This window comes from Vanacampus margaritifer, chromosome 1 (genome assembly GCF_051991255.1).
Source record: "Vanacampus margaritifer isolate UIUO_Vmar chromosome 1, RoL_Vmar_1.0, whole genome shotgun sequence".
Taxonomy (NCBI): Eukaryota; Metazoa; Chordata; class Actinopteri; order Syngnathiformes; family Syngnathidae; genus Vanacampus; species Vanacampus margaritifer.
In genome coordinates this window covers 28,742,279-28,765,719 of record NC_135432.1, presented here as the reverse complement: position 1 = coordinate 28,765,719, position 23,441 = coordinate 28,742,279, and the positions used below count along the sequence as shown (strand labels likewise).

The 23,441-nt window shown below is 39.9% G+C and overlaps 2 protein-coding genes across 4 annotated transcripts in view; both read right to left on the bottom strand.

The window, feature by feature from the left end:
* The window catches only part of rerea (arginine-glutamic acid dipeptide (RE) repeats a), a 169,266-nt gene extending 162,823 nt beyond the window's left edge, over positions 1 to 6,443 (bottom strand). For both annotated transcript variants that reach the window (XM_077545677.1, XM_077545676.1), the window contains exon 1: positions 6,142 to 6,443. The gene's annotated coding sequence lies outside the window, so the exon portion shown is untranslated. The remainder of the gene's footprint in view (positions 1 to 6,141) is intronic.
* A 1,359-nt stretch (positions 6,444 to 7,802) lies between these two features.
* On the bottom strand, positions 7,803 to 20,040 carry eno1a (enolase 1a, (alpha)). 2 transcript variants are annotated; one of them, XM_077545548.1, is made up of 12 exons: positions 19,872 to 20,040; positions 18,052 to 18,149; positions 14,471 to 14,566; positions 13,609 to 13,667; positions 13,264 to 13,333; positions 13,046 to 13,179; positions 12,712 to 12,934; positions 12,334 to 12,531; positions 10,551 to 10,752; positions 10,352 to 10,460; positions 8,340 to 8,398; positions 7,803 to 8,255 (listed from the first exon to the last, which is right to left on the bottom strand). In XM_077545548.1, the coding sequence occupies exons 1-12, from the start codon at positions 20,015 to 20,017 to the stop codon at positions 8,192 to 8,194; spliced, it is 1,458 nt and encodes a 485-aa protein (XP_077401674.1). In that variant the 5' UTR covers positions 20,018 to 20,040; the 3' UTR covers positions 7,803 to 8,191. The 2 variants fall into 2 exon arrangements, with proteins under 2 accessions (XP_077401674.1, XP_077401684.1); XM_077545558.1 differs by lacking the exon at positions 19,872 to 20,040 and adding an exon at positions 18,294 to 18,329.
* Positions 20,041 to 23,441: the final 3,401 nt, after the last annotated feature.

Genomic DNA, 23,441 nt, shown 5'->3' with positions numbered 1-23,441 from the left:
AAACAACACATGCCAGGCTTTTGCTACAGCCAATTACCAAGCTCTTGGCACAGGTAGCAAGAAGCACCTTCAGAAGAAAAGAAAAAAACAACGCATGGAGCTTCGCTTCCTGATTCAGCCACCAGTGTACTGACGAACAATAAACATGTGCAGTATTTATAAAAAAAAAAAAATAATAATAAATAAAAAAGCACTGGACCTTTCTTCACAAACAGGTAGCAGGGATTCGCCCATTGCTCGGCCTAAGTCAGGGAAGTGGTGAGGAGCGCCATCCAAGGAAGCAAGTTCAAGTCAAACGTGTAAAATAGTACAAATAGTTTGTCTATATATCGTTCCTGTACTCAAAAGACCAAGATTCCTTGCAAATAGAGTATGCGCAGAAGTCAAACCAATTGAGATATTCCGAATGTGCTTACATGAACAAGAATTCAGGTTACAAAAGGAGTAACCCAGGGGTCTTATTCTGTTTTTTTTTTTTTAAACCCAAATAAGAGGATATTCAGGGTTTTGTGGGTTTACATGGCCTGGGTTACTGACTGCATGTAAACGTAGTCAGTGATGCGAAGCGGGGATCACAAACAGCAAACAAATTATACGGTCAGTTACTTGGTTGGTCTGTAACGTCAGAAAATTGCCAAACGTAAAAGCATGTGTTTGATTTTGATTCAACACAAAGATTAATCAGTCTGCTAACATGGAGGACTACAGAAATCGGTTATTTACTGGTGAGAAGATAACATTTTGAGCATTTGGACATTTTTAAATAAAAAATGGTGCTACAATGAATTGATTATCAAAGATGATTATGGATTAACTCATTCACTGCCATTGACGGTTATAGACGTAAAAACTTCCTTTGAACTATTTCTATTAGTTTAAAATGTTTCCATTTTTATTAACACAAGTATGAAATCCTATATATATATATATATATATATATATATATATATATATATATATATATATATTCAGATATAACATTTGTGATTAATAATGAGTTAACTATTGAAGTTGTGCGATTAATTTAAAAAAATTAATAGGCATTACATTTTTTAATCATAATTAATCGCATGACTTTACTAGTTAACTCACGATTAATCACAAATTTTATATCTGTCCTAAATGTACAATTAAAACAATCTAGGTTTTGATACTCTTGTGAACAAAAGTGAGAAAAAAATAGGAATAGCTAAAATGAATTTTTGACGTCTATAACCGTTAATGGCAGTGAATGAGTTAATTTGATAACAATCAACAATGGGCCCTCAATAATCAACACATCTGAAGACAGTGGACTGTATTGGTTTTCACGAGCCAACTTTTCACTCTCCTGCCAGCATAATTTCAAAGTGTATATACAAAATGCCCCAAGAAGCCAGCATATCAGCTAGTCACCTTGTTTTGAAACACAATAGCAAGTGCAATATCTATTTTACAATACAGGCTGGCCACACAAATGCCTTTATTACACCACCTCGTGAAGAGCCTGACATAGCTCGGAGACCGCAGCCAGGCATTATAATGGCCAATCATCTTGGCCGTTCACGGTCGGGGAAAAAAAAATATCCAGTGACGGCATGTGGATGAAAAACAGCAAGAGGCAATCTGAACGCAGCGTGTCAATGTTGAATTGCCGAGTGTGTGTAATGACAAATCATCCTACAAATACTCTGAGTGCCAGACTGAAGTGAAAATGGATTTTTTTCTCCTTCACATTTTTCTGTCCTACATATTATCGCTCGAAGGGAGCAGGCGTTCCTCTAACACACATTAGCCATTAAAGGGGAATATTCGAGGCTATTTCTCTTACGATTAATCTGCAAGCACTGACTGGGATACATTAACATTCAGTGGACGGGTGTGTCACTCGTCATTTTTACCACTGCTGCGCTTGAGCTCAATTTGAAACACTATAAAACACCCTGACCTCCTCTAACCCACAAACTGGTCAGATAATGAGGATTCCCCCCACCCCCACCCCCTTAAAGACACGGCAGTTACACACAAAAAAAACACCATAATAGAACTGTGAATAACCTATAAAATTACTGTCAACCGTTTTATTAATGCCTGCAGACATTAACCATTCAAGTCAGCAACAAGCCTGAGCAGGTGCCTTGAGATGTTCTGACTCTGAGTACGGGTGATTGGAAAATAGCCCAACATGTCCACGTCAGGTTGTTTAAGGGCATTAAACATAATGTAGTGTTGAGGATAGCGGTGATTTACCAAGCAATGCTTTTAAGCTTTCAGGTAATTCAATTTAATGTAAGCGTAGACTAACACCGTGGCAATCTGACAAGGAGGGAAACGCAGAGCCCGGTGTCACTGCTAAGACGAGGAGGGAAGGGCTTTGTCACGTGAAATAAACAAGTGAGTTGTAGGCAATCTATGAAGGTCAATCACACGCATTACCAAGGAGCGGTTATGTTAGCACAGTGAAACCTTCCGAGTCCATCGCCTTAAAGTAATGCAGTAATCCCCTGCATCTTCTTTAAGCCATCTACTTGTGGATTTTGTGCTCTACGTGTATCTTAAACACCTAAGATGCCACAAGATGCTGCAAAAGTTGTCACTAGAAAATCTTTTTAGAATCAATTATCCTGTTGATTATTCTGGTAATCGCCTCCCTCCATCCCATAGTTGGTTGACAAGTTTTCATTTGTGTGTGTTTGTGAGGATAAGCGGTTCAGATAAAAGATGGATGGATAGATTGAAAATAATAGAGAGTTTGTTTTAAATGAATCAATTATTAGTTCACCACTAGATGGTGCTAAATGTTACACACTGTCCCTTTAAGAAAGAAAAAAGATCAAGCCGCGACTGTCATTCTCACCTGCTCTCTATTAATTTTCATACACATTTCTCACAATAAACACATCGCTTTACACACACACACTCAATCTCTGCTTCAAAATGGAACAAGCTTTTTTAAGCTAAAATAGCTGGAAAAACGTACTTTATTTACTTACACGGCTTACCTGGCGTTTACAAGTTGAGCTATGATTGGTCGTTAGCCCTCAACTCATGTAATGTCATTTTCAGCCGACAGCAAGTGGCAAAATGCCTTTTTGAAGGTGTTAATTGTACATGAAAAATAATAACATTATCAAATTCATCATAGACAAAATATTAATACTGCTGATTTTTTTTTTTTGCAATTTAATGTATTATTTTAAAAAGTACAAAACCGTGAGCTGCACGGAAATAAATACGGTAAAATTATATTATATTAAAATCATAGTCTACAAACGCCATAGAGTGTGTTCTAAATAGCGATGATAGGATATATTACATTATTGCGAATAGCAAAAATCAGTGATTAACTGTGATGCCCAATATGGCGGTAAAGTACTTAAAAAGGAAAAGATCATTCAGCATCAATGTCATTCTTCTGGTACTGTCTGGTATGCACACAAATCATGAACCCATGTTACATAAACAACTGCATTGAGTATTTAAATGATTCAATGCAAATAAACCACATTAACATTAGGCTCAACAACAGTAATAGCTAGCGTACAAGCCTTAAATCACAGTAGCGCAAACTGATGTGACGTCACAGAATATCTAACAAATATGCGCACTAGCAGTCTAGCACTTTCTACAAACTGTATTAAGTCTTTACAAATTCAACTTTTGGCCTTTACACAAAATTAATGTTAGGGAGTTAAGGCAAATTGTAACAGCCAAGTAGACTACACATTACACAAGCTATTAGTGACTGTATCAGAGGAGAAGCAGAAACATAGCCTACTTTCACTTCTGATGGAGGAGGAGATGCATTCAAGGACTGCCAACAAAATAGGACATCACTTAAGTAGAACAAAAAAAAAAAAACACCCTATAAATTAAATCTAACAACAACACCTGGCAGATTCCAACAGATGCCACCAAAGTGAGGCTTTAATTTCTTTGGCCTGATCACAAACCAGTGATTATTTGAGATTTTCAGCAAATAACGGAGAATTCACAGGCATACAACTGAAGATATGTTCCCCAAAAATAAGTGCAAATATGAAAAAAAAAAAAAAACTGGCCAGGATTGTTAGTGGCAGTTAAAGAGAGACTTCGCCGCATGTGTGTGTACATGCACACTTCTGGTACATTTGTTTTCTAACTCAAACCATCTGCAAATAATTTTCATTTAAGGATAATGTATGATGAGTCTAAAATTGCATTGAATATTTTGGAATTATTATTATTATTATTATTATTATTATTATTAAAAGAAACACTAAAGAGTGTTTTTGAGTGTTTGTATAACAATTAATAACAATGAAAAAAAACTTTTAGACTGCCATACAGTTCATAAAGGTTTTATGATGGCAAAAGTTTGGACACGATAACAACTTATTCCAAAGACAAGTGATCAAAATTGACAAATTGGGACTTGAAATGTGAGGTTGACAAGCGTGCAGGAGCAGACGGTGTTCAACTATGGAGGTTCTAGGCCTATTAGGCCTAGTCACAATTCAACCAGAGGGAGCTATTAAATAGTGTTCAGAGAGAACGGCTTCTTTTTGTAATCTATGACTAAAATGTAACATTCCAGACGCTGTCCTTGAGCTAAATGCCGATAAGACATCTGAAGCTGTTTATTCTAAAAAGAGACAGGAGGCAGCTTTTTGTGCACATATCTGATTTAAAAATGAAAAAAAAACTTTGCTCATCTGATCTGTCAGTTTCTGTTGTTGTTTTATCGTCCTTAATATCCTTTCAAATATTCGAAATCATCTAGTAGCAAGCTGCAAGATTATACTTTTGACATTTACAATGTCACCACATATCACTAATAGTCGAGCGTTTGTAACTAAAAAGGGGTTGCATTGGCATTGTTCCAATAAGCTGCTTTACACTCATGTAAATACAAACAAACAAAAACTACTGTCTATAATTATACTGTATATCCTTCCATCAATTTTCTGTGTCATTATGTATACTCTTTACGGGGTCCCGGGTGAGCTTGAACCCATCCCAGCTGATGTAGGGCAAGAGGTAGGCTACATTGGGACGGGTACACCCTGCACTGGTTGGGGCAGATATAGAAAACCCACCATTCACAGTACACACATTTACACCTCTGGAGCATCTTCAATCAACTTAACATGCATGTTTTCAGAATCCGGGGGTTTACAAACCCGGACAACTGACGACAAGGCGGACGTGCTCACTTTTTTTGTTTGTATGAAATAGTGTATGTAAGGTTCATTGAAGACTCACTTTACTTTTTGGGAATGGAAAGGAAGATAGAGTACACAGTAAACACACACACACACAATGGAGAGGTCAAGCAAACTCCACACAGGAAGGCCAAAGCAGAGATTCGAACCCTGAAATTCAGAACTGTGAGGAAGTTTGTGTTATCCACTCAACCACCAGGCATTCCCCTTTAAGGTTATAATAGTTTTATTCTAACAAGTCACTATTAAGTTCACAAACCTAAACTTTATTCACTATTGTTCAAATTCTTCCACTTTTAATCACTGACAATCAGCCTTGTTTCCAACTGTCAGTTTGTTTGTTTTTTTGTATGTCCTCTCACACAACCTCAACTAAAAGCAGCCCTGAACTACATGCTTGCAACTAGTCAAAACACAAGTGTGGCACACAAAAGGCAGCATGATAGCATTTGGCAGCTAACATTTCCATGAGCTAATGACAATAGCTCAATGGGCTCAGACTACTCCTTGACACATGCACACGCGCACACACACACTGCACAGGGTCATTTCAAATAGGAAGCGCTCTCCGTGCTGCACTCTCGCTGATCCCGTACATGTTGAAAACACAAACGCTGCCCCTCACACGAGCCGTGAGCTTTGTGCTGCGTGTTCCTGACGCTAAACGGCGTGAATCGAGCCGTTCGCACCCAGACAGTACACCGGGCGCTCCCGACTGGCATTCCCAATCAGTGCTAGTGGCTGCTGCTAACCGGCTAGCCGCCTTACTGATAAGCAAGCCTGTTGGAAACAGCGCGGGGCAGCCCGGTCTTCATGCTAACAGGGAATTTAGCCGAGCGGCTAGCTGCTTGACGTTTCCAAACAAACCACATTGCGCCGCATTATTTGGCACATTTTCACAGGAACACTCATCGGAAGCGAAAGAAAAAGGCTCACAGTGTGCGCTCACGGCACTTACCTTGGAGAGCTTGATCTACAACATCTGTGATTTGTTTGATGAGAGGCTGCAACAACAAACAATAGCGGCGAGCAAAAAGCAAAGCGGTGCGGCGGCGGCGGGGGCAATTAGCCAACGTTAGTTAGCCAAGTGGTCGCCACTACACACAGCCGCAGTGCCACCTTGTGTGTCTTTTTCTCGCCGTGTTCGTGAACGCACCACGTTTGGGGCAACGCTGTCATAAATGATGGAGTTGGGATTAAAAGAGGGAGTAATGGTAGCCGGGATGCTCGGACTGGTGTGTGTGAGAGGCACTCAGCGTGACAGCATCCTTCTTCATGTTGGGGTGAGAACAGTCGGGGGCTCGCAAAGTTCAATCGGTGAAATGTCGTCACCCACTGGCTGAAAGGTAGAATACCACAACACGTTTCAACTCAAGGGATGGCCTCCGGTTACGACGCGGTAACATTTCTACGGCGACGAGATAACGACGATTTCGTATGTAAGTCGAAACGGGTAGTAAATTAAATTAACTTTGTTGAGCACTTTGGAAAAAAACCGCAGCTGTAACAAAGTAATGGTCACAATTAAGATAATAATAATCATCACCATCATCATCGGAGGCGCGGAATATTTTCTTCTTGTGGGAGGCGGATTAACAAAAAATAATTGAGGAGGAGTAAGCACTGCATTGAGCACTGCTGTAGCATGTAGACAACACTGTCACAGACTATATTGGCCACCTGCTGTTCCGCCAACGGCCTGTTGGTGGTCTCACTGTAGGCTGTAGTCATGTGCTCGGACTATTGTAAACAGACACCCTATACTGTACACCCACTACACGATTTATTCACATTTTGTATTTTAAAAAGACTACACTTGACACATACTTTTAGCAGAAATATATAATATATACCAAAGTTCAATCCATATTATCTGTACAGATTGTTGGTTAGTTTTAAGTATTAGATAAGTCATTGAGTCGTGTACCTATATCTGTAATTTTCATAATAAAACGTGTGTCGTTTTTTTCCTTGCGTTTAGAGTTGAGGCCTCTTGTGAATCTGTACAAGTAAATTATCAGATGTATTGTGTATATGTGACCACTAGATGGCGCAAATCCCAATTGCTGCATCGATTCCCACTCGAGGCGCAAAGCTGTAATCACCCACTTTCTCCTTCCAGTTTTGTCTAATAATGTCCATTATAGCAAATACTTATCTATTGTGTTTGTGTCTGCGATGACAACATTTCCTAGGTTGCGTCTGAACCAAAGAGGAAGTTTGACATAAGGTGAAAGCAAGTGAAAAGTCACAGCCGACGATACCCCCCATGGTGCCATTCTGCTTGAGAATAGACCTGTTTATCCTGGTAAAGCTTACCACTAAAAGAACGACGACTCCTGAACCTTGAAAAGAGGCAGAAATGGCATCCCCGAGAGGGAGCGCTGCACTCATGTTTCTGCCTCCCAGTGATACTCTGATTACATCAAACATGTCACACTGACACCAGCAGTCACAAGAGAGGAGATGCACAACTTCACATTTTACTTTTATGTTCTGAGAGGAATTTTTACTTGTGGAATCGCTCGGCTAGCCTGCCTGCAAAAACATACATTGGGTAATGGTGTGCAAAAAGCAACAGAAATATGCACACACACAAAAAAAGAGCACATCATGAAGTACCATTTCAAACTATATTTTTATTATATATTTCTGCCAACGCTTACAGCAACACAAGACTTTTGTCGAATGAGACACATTGCACACAATACTCGTTTCCACTGCTCGAGACATTACTAAAGTTTACAGTAGCTGAAATACTCAGTAGAGCACCAAGATTCACTAACTCACAAGAAGCTACACGGCGGCCTCAGACACAGATAGACACAGAAGGGATTATTATTAGTATTATTCTTTTTTCAGGAGCTAAAGCGTATACTTTGAAGAGGTGCTTGATGCTTCACCATGCCGAAGGCCACACATTTGGACACGGCAGGGACTTTGCGTGGCGTTTCATTATGCCGATTATGAGTGATGAACACGCAGAGGCCTGAGGATGAAGGTGCCGCTCAGATGGGGTGTCTGAAGTTCTGTCCGGCGAAACGGGCCTTGTCGCCGAGCTCCTCTTCAATCCTGAGCGTGCGTGAGGACATTTTGTCAAAATGGACGACAACGCGTTCTACGCCCCTCCCCCTGTATTTTTTTAGGCTGACTTACCTGAGCAGCTGGTTGTACTTGGCCAGGCGCTCAGATCGGCAAGGTGCGCCGGTCTTGATCTGGAAAAATACATGTGACGTTCTATTATATCATTGCAGCGGCGGGTGTAACTGACAGTTTGCATTCTAGTCTTAAAATGCATGGCAGCAACCAGGGCCGCGGGTGTTCAAATAGTAAAGCAATCACCCTGAATATAAGCAGTTCATGATGTGTTTTTTTCCCTGCAGATACTATCCTGAGCCATTTGCTGAAAAACCTCACATATTCATGATTTTTTTATGCTCTGAAATACCCAAACATGCCACGAGATGGTGCCAAAACCAGGTCTAAACAGGAAAGTACAGTTATACAATAATAGCCCACAGAAGTATTTTGAAGTAATACAGTACGTCTCCACTGTCAGGCAAGCTTTGCATGTCGGGTGGAGCTAAGTTTAACCCGAGCTCTGAGTGGAAGTTAAGGAAAGTCTTTGGAGCATGTTCATTTACTTCATGGGTTAAAGCAAAAAAATTAATTAAAAAAATCATTTGACTGAAAACCTTTTTTTCTTAAAATGACTGTGGTCAAATTTTGCAGTGCAATGAGGCGCACATGGATTCTTTTAAAATATTGTACATGAAAAGTGTGTATCTTATCCAAACGCAAAATATAAAGGCAGAAAACAGTGCAATGGATGCATTAAAGTAAACAGTGGGTGTCAAGAACAAGAGGGGCGACCTAGTGCGGTGATTAAAACAAACAAACAAAAAGTAGTCTAATCTTGTGCATTACCGGGATGAAAATGGGTCAGGGAGGAAAAAGGTGAGAAGTATACATGTACTCTTGGGAGAAAAAAAGTGCAGTATTTAATTGTTAAACGCACCCATTTGATAAAAAAAAAATAAGTCAAACTAAATTAAATGACAGTATCAATGAATAATAATCTATACATGGTCATATTATGCTATGAGTTGGGTTACTTTTAAAATGTATTATGAGTTTCTAGTTGCCTGTTAAAAAAATGTAGTTAGTAATGTAATCCAACTACCATAATAGTAAAGCAATGCAATTTGAGTAATATGTATGACTTTTGGTTTAAACCAATTGATAAATATGCTAATAAGGACATAATAAAAATGTATTCACTACAATACAGTGGACTGCTATTTGCATAGGATAAGGAATGCAAATAGTAATAGACACCAATTGAAATGCATATTTTTATAATGCATACATACAGTATATATTTACAGACAGATAGACTTTATTCATAAGATATATAAATATTAAGTTAAAGATAAATAGAAAAATATTAAGTTGTTGTTGGTATAACTTGTGAAATGGGGGAGAAAGTTAGCTTATGTATGCAATATTTGCAGCTTCACACGCACAATGATGCGTGACGTCAAGAAAACACACACACACACACAGGACTTCAAGATTTAGGTCACATTTTTCTAAACGGCGTACTTCGCCGAAAGGTGCGTGATTTTCATGCCTGTTGATGTTTACCAACCCAGATGAGATGAACCCACGTTAGTTGAAAAGTAAACCCGGCAAATACCAAATAGCATCTGCACTCTCCCCTTCCGCGCATCACGAATAACACTTCCCGCGGCACCTACAAAATAAAAGCGTACACATATTACAGCTCTCAGGACAGCTTTTATTGTGACAGCAACAACCATACAATGGTGTGCATGCAACTCCGCGCAATGACATTTTCGTCTGTCAAAGAGCGCAGTCAGCGCAAATTTGGAACATCTTCAACATTTCTCTGTGGCATGAAAAACGGTTTGAGAGCATAAAGAGGGTTTGAGAGAGTGTGGCAAGTGGCTTTGCAATGTTAAGCAACACTGAATGACGGAAATCCATCCTGGCAACGGAGAACTTTAACCCTTGATTTACTTGCACTTTGAGTGTATATTTTTTTCCCTAAAATTAAATTTTCAGGGTAATGTTGTAAGAAGAGTTTTGCAATGACATTCAATTGCTTTGGGTTCATAGTTTGTTATTAGTATAGGTCACAGTACCTGTCCAGTGCAGAGACCGACAACTAGGTCCGCGATGAAGGTGTCCTCGGTCTCTCCAGAGCGATGACTGACCATCACACCCCAGCCATTGCTCTGGGCCAACTTGCAGCTATTAGAAGAAGAAGGAGAAAAAAACACACAACATGAGCTTTGTTTCCAACTAAGGTTTGAGGGACTTGAGTGCAGTGTGAACACGTACGCCTGCAGAGATTCAGTGACTGAGCCGATCTGGTTGACTTTGAGCAGCAGGCAGTTGCAGGACTTTTCGGCCACGCCCTTGGCGATGCGCTTGGGGTTGGTGACGGTGAGGTCGTCGCCCACCACCTGGATGCTGGTGCTGGCTGTAAATTTGCTCCATGCTTCCCAGTCATCCTGGTCGAAGGGGTCCTCGATGGACACGACTGAGGGAGGTCAGGAGGCCATGATTAGTACAGGGATGGGCAAACTTTTGTGATCGAGAGTTATATTGGATTTTGGAAACGGACACGGGTCATTCGTAGATTAGGTTTGAGAAAAGAAAAAAATACAGTGTCTACATAAGATATAAGCTTATTTTAATAAAATAATTTATTTGTTTTAATTTAATATTTATAATTATAATTAACCACTTTATTAGTAAATATGCAAGTTATTTTATTTTTCATATTTAATATAAATAAAATCACCCACTTCATTATGTGATGTACAATCTTACGGTTTATTATTTTATATTGTTTATTAGGGGTGTTAGAAAAAAATCGGGCAATTCGAATCGAATTTTTATGGAAATATTCAACAAAACGTATTACTTAGGGTTAGGATTCACACATGAAGCATGGAAGAATGTTATATTAATGGAACATTAAGCCATAATATTTGATTTCAGTGCTGTTCAGACTGCAACCTGAATTTTCAGATTTAAAAAAAATCATACAAAATTTACAGTGTACTTGTACAAGTTTACTGATTTGTATTTTCTAAATTAAGAGTTTAAAAAAGAAAATCGTGATAATCAATTTATAGATTTGTATCGGGATTAATCTGTATCAAATCGAATCGTGACCTATGAATCGTGATACGAATCGAATTGCCAGGTACTAGGCAATTCACACCCCTATTGTTTATTATATATTGCTTACTTTATTTACTATAATGAATTTGTTAATAAAATACAAATGTGAAACGTTTTTAATAATTATAAACCACTTGATATACAAGTTAATTTTAAGAATAAAATTCTTACTTATGTTTGAATTGTGGGCGGCACAGTGGCTGACTGGTGGAGTGTGTGGGTTTTCTCCGGTTTCCTCCCACATTCCGAAAGACATGCATAAGGGTCTAAATCATCCCTAGGTGTGATTGTGAGTGTGGATGGCTGTTTGTCTATATGTGCCCTGTGATTGGCTGGCAACCAATTGAGGTTGTACCTCACCTAATGCCCGAAGACAGCTTTTTGGGGATAGGCTCCAGCACCCCTATGACCGTTGTGAGGAATAAACGGTTCAGAAAATGGATGGATGGATGTTTTAATTGTATTAATTATTTAATAAAAAATAAAATTATTAGTAGTAGTATTTTACCATTTACAAGAAGTTATCCAGTTATCAATAATATTACATTGAAAGAAAATCTGTGTAGCAATCACCTCGAAGTTGCTGCCATGGAGATAGCTGCCCTAACCTACCGGCTGGGTTTGGCTTCCCTGACAATGTCTTCTTGCAGTGCTTCAACTTCTTAAATGGACTTTTGCACTATTCTATTTAATATCGTTTAGTACTATTCGGCATCCATTGCAGCCTGATCATCCTGGAAGGGGGATTACCACATTTGCGGTCCCTTCTCAAGGTTTCTTATTTTCCCCCTGATGTTTTAAAAAGAAAAAGTTTTTCCTTGCCCTCTTGTGATTCAATCAAGGGATGTCGTTAATATTTGTTACCTGTGGGCATGTGAAGCCCTTTGAGACACCTGTGTGATTAAGGGCTATATAAATGAACTTGACCCACCAGGGTAGTCTTTAACGAAGCTCCTGTAGAGGTCAGCCAGCTTGTCGGAGGAGATGTAGCGGCTGGGGTTATCGGGAGACTTGAAATCCAGGTCGTACTTGCCACCCTTGTAGAACTCAGAGGCGGCCACATCCATGCCGATGACGATCTTGTCAGTGTAGCCCGCCTTGCCAATGGCATTCTTGAGCAGCTCCAGAGCTTTGGTAGAACATTGAAAAACATTGATAAATGGCTAATATGTTTAGACTGGGGTGGTTGCCATTTTGCCGCTACGAGTAAGAGACTCAAGTCGAGCTCTTTATTTAGCAACCATAAGTTGGCGGGAGAGTGAAAAATAAACCACGTTGCTCCCTTTGAATGTTTTCCATTTCCTCTCACCTTCCTTGTTCTCCAGAATATTAGGTGCGAAGCCTCCCTCGTCCCCTACATTGGTGGCATCCTTGCCGTATTTCTCCTTGATGACGTTCTTCAGATTATGGTAGACTTCGGCGCCGATGCGCATGGCCTCCGTGAAGCTGCTGGCGCCCACGGGCAGGATCATGAACTCCTGCATGGCCAGCTTGTTGCCAGCGTGGGAGCCACCATTGATGACGTTGAAAGCCTAAAAGGGGAACGAAATGGTGACATGACTTTGCAGTTGTTCCCAACCAGTGCGCCACAGCGGACTGCATTGCATTTTGCTCGTTCTTGACTTTAGTCGCTGTTAGCTCACAGGCACAGGGAGGATGACTTCAGGGTTGCCGGCCAGGTTAGCAATGTGGCGATAGAGCGGCACGCCTTTCTCAGCGGCACCAGCCTTGCACACAGCCAGGGACACGCCCAGGATGGCATTAGCACCAAATTTAGCTGCAATGAGATAAACACGCATAATTCAATCATTTATTCCCGAGCAGGCTCGGATGTGCGGCGTGCAGAATCTGCGCATCTTACACTTGTTTTCTGTTCCGTCCATGTCCAGCATCAGCTTGTCAATCTTCTCCTGCTCCGTGACATTCACATCCTGAATTCCAAATCAACACATTAGGGTACATTAAAAGGTGACATTGCAAAATTGAGAAGTCGTGTTAATTCCTAATCTATGTGGCAGAACACACAAACTCAGATAAATCACAGCATGTCAGGATTAAACTTTCAAAACTTAAAATCAATTTGTTAATACAACACATCTGTCATTCCGCCTAACGCGTAGATTGGAGCAACGCTGTCATCCATGTAAGGAATCATTATTGAGGATGTGGTGTGCGGTAATACGAGTCAGACAATAAATGGTCCTACCTTGCTAACCAGTGCAGGTGCAATTGTTTTATTGATATGCTCAACAGCTTTTGAGACACCTGCAAAGGACAAGCAGACCATAACTGACCCAGGCTGAGGAAGACCATGCAGAGCAGGGGAGGAAGACCATCACGGAACATGCCGATCTTGCAGTAGTTTGAACAATAAAAACAAAGAAGCCGGGCCACAGAAAATCCTCCGTACTGAATAACATTGTACATGTACGGCTGAAACTCTACTTTATAGTTACACAGCACGAGTCTTCAAAATCAGTTTTACCGTACGTAATCTTTAAAAAATAAATAAATAAAAAAAAACAGTGACATGGTATTTTGATATTTTCCCGATTCCTAATATGACATCATTTATAGGCAGATGATGTATTTGGGGTGATATATCCTGATTTTCTTGTCGACGCCATTTTATGTGAAAGCAACTTGCGTCACCTTACTGGCACGACAAGGATAGATTGCGGGCATTGCCAAATTCAGTGTCACCAAAAGTGCAATACTTAACTCTTGTGTGGTTTCCTTCCACTATTGGCATGTTGAAAACGCTAACCTTCTACACTGCAGTCTCCATTGATATGTGAACATCTGTTAGTTCCTGCCAAGGTTAGTTTCAAAGGGAAAATCCATTCTTCATGCTTCCCGCGCTTAGCGATATGTTAGTTACAACTTTTATTCCACACTTTTGTTTACCTGGTTACACAACGCAGGGCCCAAGAATTCATTAACATATTTTACTGCTCTTTTGACTCCTAACAGGAGGAAGATGGAGATAGAAGACTTGGCGTAAAAAGGGTCATAACGTATGAATGTGGAGAGGGTTGATAGAATTTCAATAGATTTTATTTTTTTACCTTTTCCCATGTAGCGAGTTTTGTCATTGTCGCGGAGCTCCAGCGCCTCATAGATGCCCGTGGAAGCACCGCTGGGCACTGCGGCTCTGAAAAGACCTGGGCAATGAAGGGGACATTTTTTTTAGTTAATAAAAAAAAAAGTGCTGTGTCATGCCCAAAACGACTGCCTGGAAATGAGGGTGGAGTTAATACACATTAAATTGCATTTCATTAATAACTTAAGCCTCATACGCTTAAAAGATCCATCCTTTCCAATGCATAAGTGACACGTGATACTTGTGGTGAATGAGGAAATCTTGACAACATGTTAACGAATTAAGTATATTTCAGTCACTCTTCTTTGGAGAGGCTCAACATGGTGCCCGTTTCCCCTGCAGAGACAAATGGACCATGTAAAGGGAGAATTGTGCTGGCAGTGCTGCATTGCGCTGTTATGCAACAGGGCCAGGCGAGGGATCAACTGAGCATGTGCAGTCCATCTGTGAAAGCATGTCAATCTATTCAGTTTGCCCAGTGGACCGACATGAGGGGGAATTGAATGCTTGTGGAGGAGGGGGCATGTCGGCCATGCGGGCCAAGAGTGCAGCTTTGGGAAATAATGTGTATATACCTTTAATCCAGATAGTCCTTTCCATCTTAACAGAACTGCTGAAACGCAATCACAGCGTCAACATGCACAGCCGTGTGTACATTAGAGAGGCTGCTTATATGATAGACATGCCGTCATCTGAGCTGCGAGCGAGGATAGCAACTCAGACCCGGTTGCCTTGAAAGGGAATCTCCTAACAGTTCAAAAAGGGAAGGAAAGCCATTTAAAGTAAACGGGGAGCACTTGGCAGCCATTCTATCCAAATGAGAAGGAAAACAAAGCTGCGAGCCACGTATTTAACAGGGCCTTCCATGTCAGTGGTCATTCAGGTTGCCTCATTGACATTCCCACGGCTTCATTGAGCAGAGTCTTTTGTTTCAGCCCTCAATACAAGTAGCATTCTAGCCAAAAAGTTCCACCTGCTCAGCATTATCATCCTGTCACCCCTCGGCTGCAATCACCTTACCATAATCAATTATATGACATTGCTGCCTTGAACCAAATATTCACCTCACCTGTTTGGCTAGCGCATACGAGCTACTGTAACTCTGCTCGAAGAGAGGAATCATTACAGTGACACGGTACTGTGAGGCCATGGTGATATTATTACATGAGCTATTTGCACATGCTCAACATATGAGCTCACCAAGAGGGCCTGAAACTGGCAACTGTGAAGGGTAATTGCTAGAAAGTAATATTGACCAACTGCAAAGGTAAAATTAAGCAGCTCAGACTTTTCTCCAATGCATATTTAAAGTACATCTTGAACTCATTCACTGCCATTGACGGCTATAGACGTCCAAAAATCATTTTAACTATGCGATTAATTACAATAAAAAAAATTAATCGCCTGACGCCCCTAATTTTTAATAATCTTTTTTTTTATGATTTTTTTTTTTTTTTAAATGTCTAGGTTTTCATACTCTTAACAAAAGTGGAAAAATGTTAAACTAATAGAAACAGTTAAAATGAATTTTTGACGTTTATAGGCGTCAATGGCAGTGAATAAGTTAATCATTGATATACACATGAGTCAAAATTTAATGTGTAAATTGATCATTAAAAGGGAAGTTTTCTTTATTATATGACTAATGCCTAAGAAAGGGATTTCTATAAGTTTCCCCTTCTTCAATTACTGTAAATTCGGACCCGTTGCCATGGGCGGGCATTGGGGGGGCGGTGCCCGCCCTAGCTGTTTTAAGAGGCCTCGCCAACCATCTATTCTTCCTATCAGTCACGTAAACTTTCGCATTCTGTTTCAAGTAAAGCATGGCGTACCTCCTTTCAAGTTTGGCTTTGATTGACAGCTAAAGCCAGCCTATGACAATCGGGATTGGTGGGGTGGGGTGGGGGGGGGGGTCGCGCCCTGGAGACGCGTATCAGACAAATCTACTTCCGAGTTAGCGAGCAGCGCGTGTTCGATCACCGGCCCAATGACCGAGCAGTGAGCACGTCATGCCGCTTTCTTTTTGTCGGTTAAAAAAAGTGATGCAAAGCAACGTCTTGTAATGGGAGCCACCAAACGCCAAACTTCGATCCAGGCCTACACAGTTGACATCGCTGGGAATCCTGAGTCCTCACGCTACAACGTTCATAAGTGAGTGACAAACTTTTATTTTAATCAGTCAAGACAAACAGCACGGACAATTTGTAGAACGACACACAGTAATACGATTAACAGAAGCACGCAGTCACACAAACATAACAACTTCTATTGGAGCATAAAATTATTTATCACTAAAGCAGAGTTGCAGTACAGTGAGAGTTGAATTTTGTTTTTGTTTTTTTATTGCAAAGTGTGTTATTGTTGATGATTGTCACTAAGTTCTAATAAACAATGCACTTTACACATCCTTTTGGATTGATATTTGACTTACTTTTTCACTGATCCCATATATTGTTACTGTATATTATCGACATACCTCAATTCAACTTTATTTATAAAGCACTTTAAAACATCCATTGGTTGCTGCCAACAAAGTGCTGTACATGGAATATAAATCAGTCTTGCAGTAGAGACAAGTGAAAGAAAAGAATACAAAATAAAATTAATTGTAATAAATATAAGTAGGTAAGTATACAAGCAAACAAAGTTAATATTAAAACATTAACTCATTCACTGCCATTGACGGCTATAAACGTCCAAAATTAATTTGAACTATTTCTATTAGTATAACATTTTTTTCCCCACTTGTTAACAAGAGTATAAAAACCTAGATTTTTTTTATTGTACATTTAGAACAGATATAAAATTTGTGATTAATCGTGAGTTAACTAGTGAAGTCATGCGATTATTACAATTAAAAAATTTAATTAAATAAAAGTTAAAATGTATTAATTAAATGTTTTAATCATAATTAATCGCATGACTTCAATAGTTAACTCACGATTAATAACACATTTTTATCTCTGTTGTAAATGTACAATTTAAAAAAATGTCTAGGTTTCCATACTATTGTTAACAAAAGTAGAAAAAAAATGTTAAACTGTTAGAAATAGTTAAAATGATTTTTTTAAGTCTATAACCGTCAATGGCAGTAAATGAGTTAATAACAAGAGGTAAGCTCAAAATATCATCAGGTAAGACCTCATAGAACAGCTGAACTTTATTTGGGGTCGATCAGAGCCACTTCAAACGGTGGCAAGAATGTGCTGACTCCAATTTAACGTGGGTTTGAATGTGATTGGGCAATTCTAAACACAACCACATCTCAATTTAATGAGGATGAGCACACTTGTGCACCCACATTAGCTCAGTTTATTTTATTTATTTTTTTACTTCCCTTTTAACAAAGATTTCTTGAATGAACAGGTTACAGTTCAAATCAATGGTGGAAAAAGATTTGAAATAAATTTACCTTGGTGTCATTTTTTAACATCACAAAAACATGTCATTTGAACATGTACATACAAAACATAGCTAATCACTGCAGTTAGCTACCTAGCTGATATAATGATGATGTGACATGAACAATTTCAAGCGTTACAGTACCTTTCTTGGTGTACAGGTCAACCTCCACGGTGGGGTTGCCACGGGAGTCAAAAATTTCACGAGCGTGGATCTTCAGGATAGACATGGTTGAGTTGGATCTGTATACACATCAACAGGTTGAGAGGTCAGCACAAACACATGCGCCCTTGGTCATCTTGTACTCACACACACCCAGTTAAATCATTACAAGTTACAAGTTAAAAAACACAAAAATGATTTTATTCTCTACGTCTATACATTACCATGTGTGCTGTGTGTCAGCACTGAGAGGAGTCTACTCAGAGAGGCAGATGTATGAGTCATGTAGAGGTGTGGCTTAGCTAAATAAATATGCTTAGTCTGATACCCAAAAAGGAGGTTGCAAAATATTTGTGAAATTCTAAACACACACGAAAAAATGCAAAATGGGACAAAACGTCAATAGGGTTGGTATATTTACATTGATACGGTACTGAGACCAGAGGCACGGTTTAATCTAACTTTGACGTGGTTATCCTTGCAAATGCAAATAATGGAGGTCACAGAACCAGATTTGGCCAAGGGGTTCACTGGGCCATTATTGATTTGTCATTGATTTTAACCAGTGACAAACCAGCACACCCTCTCTGCTCACTCATATTAAGCAGTCTCTTTTTATGCTGTGCTCTGGTTTGCAGTTTATCAAATACCCTGGATTTTGTTCAAAGTAATCAACTAGGACCCCAATATTGATATTATGGAAGATTAATTGTGCAGCTCACCCTTTCTGCTTCCACAACCATTTTTTAATCGACAAAATTTTGATTCAACTCAAACAAAAATGACAGATCCAAATTTCAAACAACAAGCCACTACAAAACATTAACACCTAAATAGGGAAGGGAATGAGTCTCATTCTGGCAATTGCTACAAATTAAAGAGAGAACACACGTGTACTTTGAAGACTTTGCATACTACCGGTACATTCATTCATCCTACCGTCAAGGCACCTCTAATAACGTTTTTCCCAATAGTGTCTTGAGATCCCAATGCATGTCGCTCCCTTGTTTACTGCATGACCATTGCAGGACGCATAACAAGATGGGAGTACAAAATGGCAGCCACAAATAAATCATTTATGCATCAGATTTATGAATCATGCAGCATCCATACCATATTTCCCTGCATAAAAAGCTCGACAAAATTAATCTGACACAACATTTGCAGGGCATTCAGATTCGTGAGTAAGTCGCTTTTAAGATCGCAACATAAACGTGACACCCAAAGGGCGCATGTATTTTTAAAATTTGCGCTTAATATAAAGCATCAACGAAACTAAGAGACAGACTTTGGGTACAGTCAGTAATACTGCATTAATGGTTTTGGTCGACACGCCCCCCGGCCGCCATGTATGCGGCAAGCAACTGGTGTTGCCTCTAAAAGTGTCCGAAACGCTCTCATGTTTTGCATTACAGACGTTCCGCAACATGTAGAAGAGACTGCGGGAAGTTTGCAACATGACGCCCGTTTCTGACACCCACCGCAGAAAAAAAAAATACGTTGGGGGTGGGCGGCTTCCCCGCCAGCTGACGGCGTCGTTTTAAAAATAGTCGCCAGGCTACAAACTACTCCACCACGGTGTCCACTGAGGACCATTAACAAAATCCAGACATACAGTCCTCGAATCGACATTCATTGGTCAAGGGCAACACTTTAATTTCGCCTTTACGAGGAAGAAAAGCTAAATAACGTTAACGCGCAGAAAGACAAACATAATATACACAAGCGGGAATCTGACACTTGAATCATAGCGGCTGTGATGTGAACACCAAAAGACGCCGTCGAAAGGATTTTGAAGTTACCTTTCCGGCCTAACTGTGTGCAAGGACGGTGCTGTCTGTGGCTCTATCGTGCAGGCAGGCAGTCGAGGGCAAGGCGCTCGTGACGTACCAGGCTCGATGATAAATGGTCCCAGGCGTCGCAGAACAGAACTGCGGAGCCACGCCATTGGCTGGAGTCCGGTCACGCGGTACGCGACTGCGAGATGGGGCGCACGTTCGCCATGTAGGAAACAGAAGATGCGCGAGTAACGAACGTGAGCTGATAGAGACCTAGACGCATTTACATAGAATACAGCCTTTAGCAATGCATCACACGTCGACGTCGCCGCCATATTGGATGTGTCTAAGTGAGGATGCCTAATTATTCTGTGACGAGTTTTTTTTTTAATTATGCTTACCAAATTATTACCCTCATTTACTATTCAACTTTTGCCAATCTTAACTCATCCTCCCATATTTCACAACGGAAACGCTTAGCTCATTCAGGAAATCTTGTGAGGGTTTTTTTCAACATCCCTCAAATTTTTCCTCATGCCTATTTTTTTCCATGACAAATAAAAAAGTCTTTCATCACTAAACTGCCCTGAAGTACAGTGCTCTGACTGTTGTGAGTTGCTTAGCTTTTCTCATTCTATAGGTTTCCCAAAAATAAAGGGCTGAGAAAAAGTCAGAAGAGTACTCAAGTGGTTGTCATGAGCTAAATTTATATAAATTGATGAGTTAAATAAACGTAAGTAGCAACTAATTATTCAGAAAAAAACACGTCACGTAACATCTACATTTCAGGATTTGGTTAATCATTAAAACGGTAGCTGTAAACACTAGTGGAATTTTTTTTTTAGCAAAAGACCTACATACATATTCTAACATAAGGAATAAATTTAAAAAGACACATACATTGTTTTTGGTGCCTATCCATTTCCCGAATACAGTATGCAAGTGTTTCTATGAAAGGGGTTAATGAGATACATTAACTTTGTGCACTTTATTTTAGGTTGTCGCTTTAGATTGGTCCACTGAGTTGCATTTATGGAGGACAACTGGCACATCCGAAATGGCGGATGCGCTGACGTATCGCGGTAACGGACCAACCCGCTTGACAATGCTGCTTCGGGAGCGAGTATATTTCCGCTGAATCGTGGGAAATGTAGTTTCTAAAGGTTTTTGGACTCAATAATGATCTACGTGCAGAGAAGCGGTGCAGAGAGGCAGGGACCTGTGGGGCTGAGGTCTCCTGTGCAGTATTTGATCACGTATCTATTGTGATCACGTGTGGAGGGGCATTGACACTTCCTTTCCCACGATGTGTTAAAAATACATCACAGCCGTTTTAGGAACACTCATCGTGACTATGCAGGTTGCCAACTACATACAAAACAGGGATGAAAACCAATGAAGCCACTCTAGTATGTTTACACGAGTACACTATCTATTTTCTGAAACAATCCCCAATTGCCATCCATTCATGGTTGGAATCAGTCAAACATGTGGAAGGAGGAGTTAAGAATGTAAAATGAATGCATTAGTGAACCTGAATGTGCTTAACATTGTGAAGTTGAAATGCTGTAGTATTGGTCAAAATGTGGCGAGATGATGTAAATATGTATAACTCGTAATTTGGGAACTAATTCGAGGATTTTGGGGAATGGGAATATAGAAGTCCTCAAGATTTCCCGAATGATATGATATTCTCGTGTGTGATTGCTGGGAAATTATAGGAATACTGCGAAAATCGAACAAATAATAATAATTTTAAAAAAGAAAGAAAAGAAAGAAAAATAATTCAGATGTAGAAACACATAATGAAGAGGTCCATCCTGGTCGTCTCCCATTCATAGTGTTTTCTGCATACACACTACTGCAGTGACGCTCATGCTCATACTGGACTGTGTCACGACGCCATCTGCAGTTCGATTGCTCTCGGTGACGCAACCGTTGAAAAGAAAAGACAAATACAACTTGTTGGAGACGTTTCGAGTGAGTTTGAGCTTTACTTTAAAACGGGTTCACAAAGAGCGCAGAGACATTTTTCCTAATCCTAATACCAATTCAACATAACTGTTATCTGTACCCGGCCGTACCTGTATCTTGACTATTTTCTTAGAAAGAAGCCGCAATGTTATGATAACGAATTAATAATTTCTTATAGAGAAAAAAAAGTTATATTGCTTAGAATAAAGTCAGATTTTTCTTCAGTCAGATTTTTACAAGATAAAGGCATGGTATTACAATATTAAAGTTTAGTACCCAAATGCAGACAAGATACAGAAGTTGGGGAAGTAGAGAGCCTTTATAAAGAAAAATATAAATATATGACACAACCCAACACAGTCATAACTACCTTATAATCATTATTTAATTGATAATTATTTTGTGGAGCCCCAAGCTGCGGTTCACTGTTTTTAATGTCTGGCCACATTTGAAAAAAAAAGGGGGGTGGGGGGATCAACTATATGGAAAAAGATTTTTTCCAATATAAACAAACTTCCAAATAATTATTGTCATCCATAATGTCAACAAATGAATAAATAATAGCACACCCTGGCTCTTGCCCCAAGTCTTCTGCGGTAGCCTTTAGCTCACTTGTGACCCTAATCAGTACATGAAGTGGGGAAGTTGCCTACCAAATACAGCCCAGGGTTCAGGGTTCTAAATAAATAAAATGTAATAAATTCTGCCTAGCAACAAATAACCACACAAATGGTGACTAGTAACATTCGAAGCCTTAGAGTGATTAATTCAATCTAATGCCTTAGGAATCTAGTCATTGAATTGATCACAAATGGACTGTTCTAGTTGTCTTAGAACAGGGATTCTCAAAAGTGTTGTACTAGGACCACCAGTGGTACTCAGGCTTACGGTAGTGGCACTTGAAAGAATCTCTGCCCAAGTACAGTTTATAATGGTTTAGTGCATTGCTGTTAAAAGAGAAATGGACAAAATTGACTACCAGTAAACTAAATTAGCCCAGTGGTGGCAGAGGTGCTACTTCTGCCACTAATCTGCAAAATGCTCAAGATCATCTTCACTGGTGTCAAACAGTCGGTCATCACAGCATTGACGTGAGTGAACAATCCCGACCCATTTGTTTATCCATCTCATGTTGCTGCCACCTGAACAAATGTCCCAGGAACTGTCCCATCATCTACCGCAGTTTGAAAGCAATCACATTTCTGCCCATGTGATTCTACAGACAGAGTGAGGCAGGCTGGTTATTGGTGGCGAAAGGTGTTTTGCCATTTGGCAGCATCAGTCCGTCGCATACTTGGTCAGATTTCTTGGTGGAGTGTCTCAGCAAGTGCAAGCCATGCATACAAACATTGTCTGCTTCTCAAAAATCCCTTATTCCTTCTGCTGAGATGACCTGAATGTGATCTCAGGCTGTGGTTGAATTTAAACGGCCATCGGCTTTTGTGTTGCGAAACTTTTTGACAACAACAAAGAGGGCTCATATGGTCTGAGTTGACCCGTGAGCTGTCTCGACAACACACAATAACAAAAGTAGCATCCTTTTTCGATGTAAATGGATAGATAGATAGATAGATAGATAGATATATAGATAGATAGATAGATAGATAGATAGATAGATAG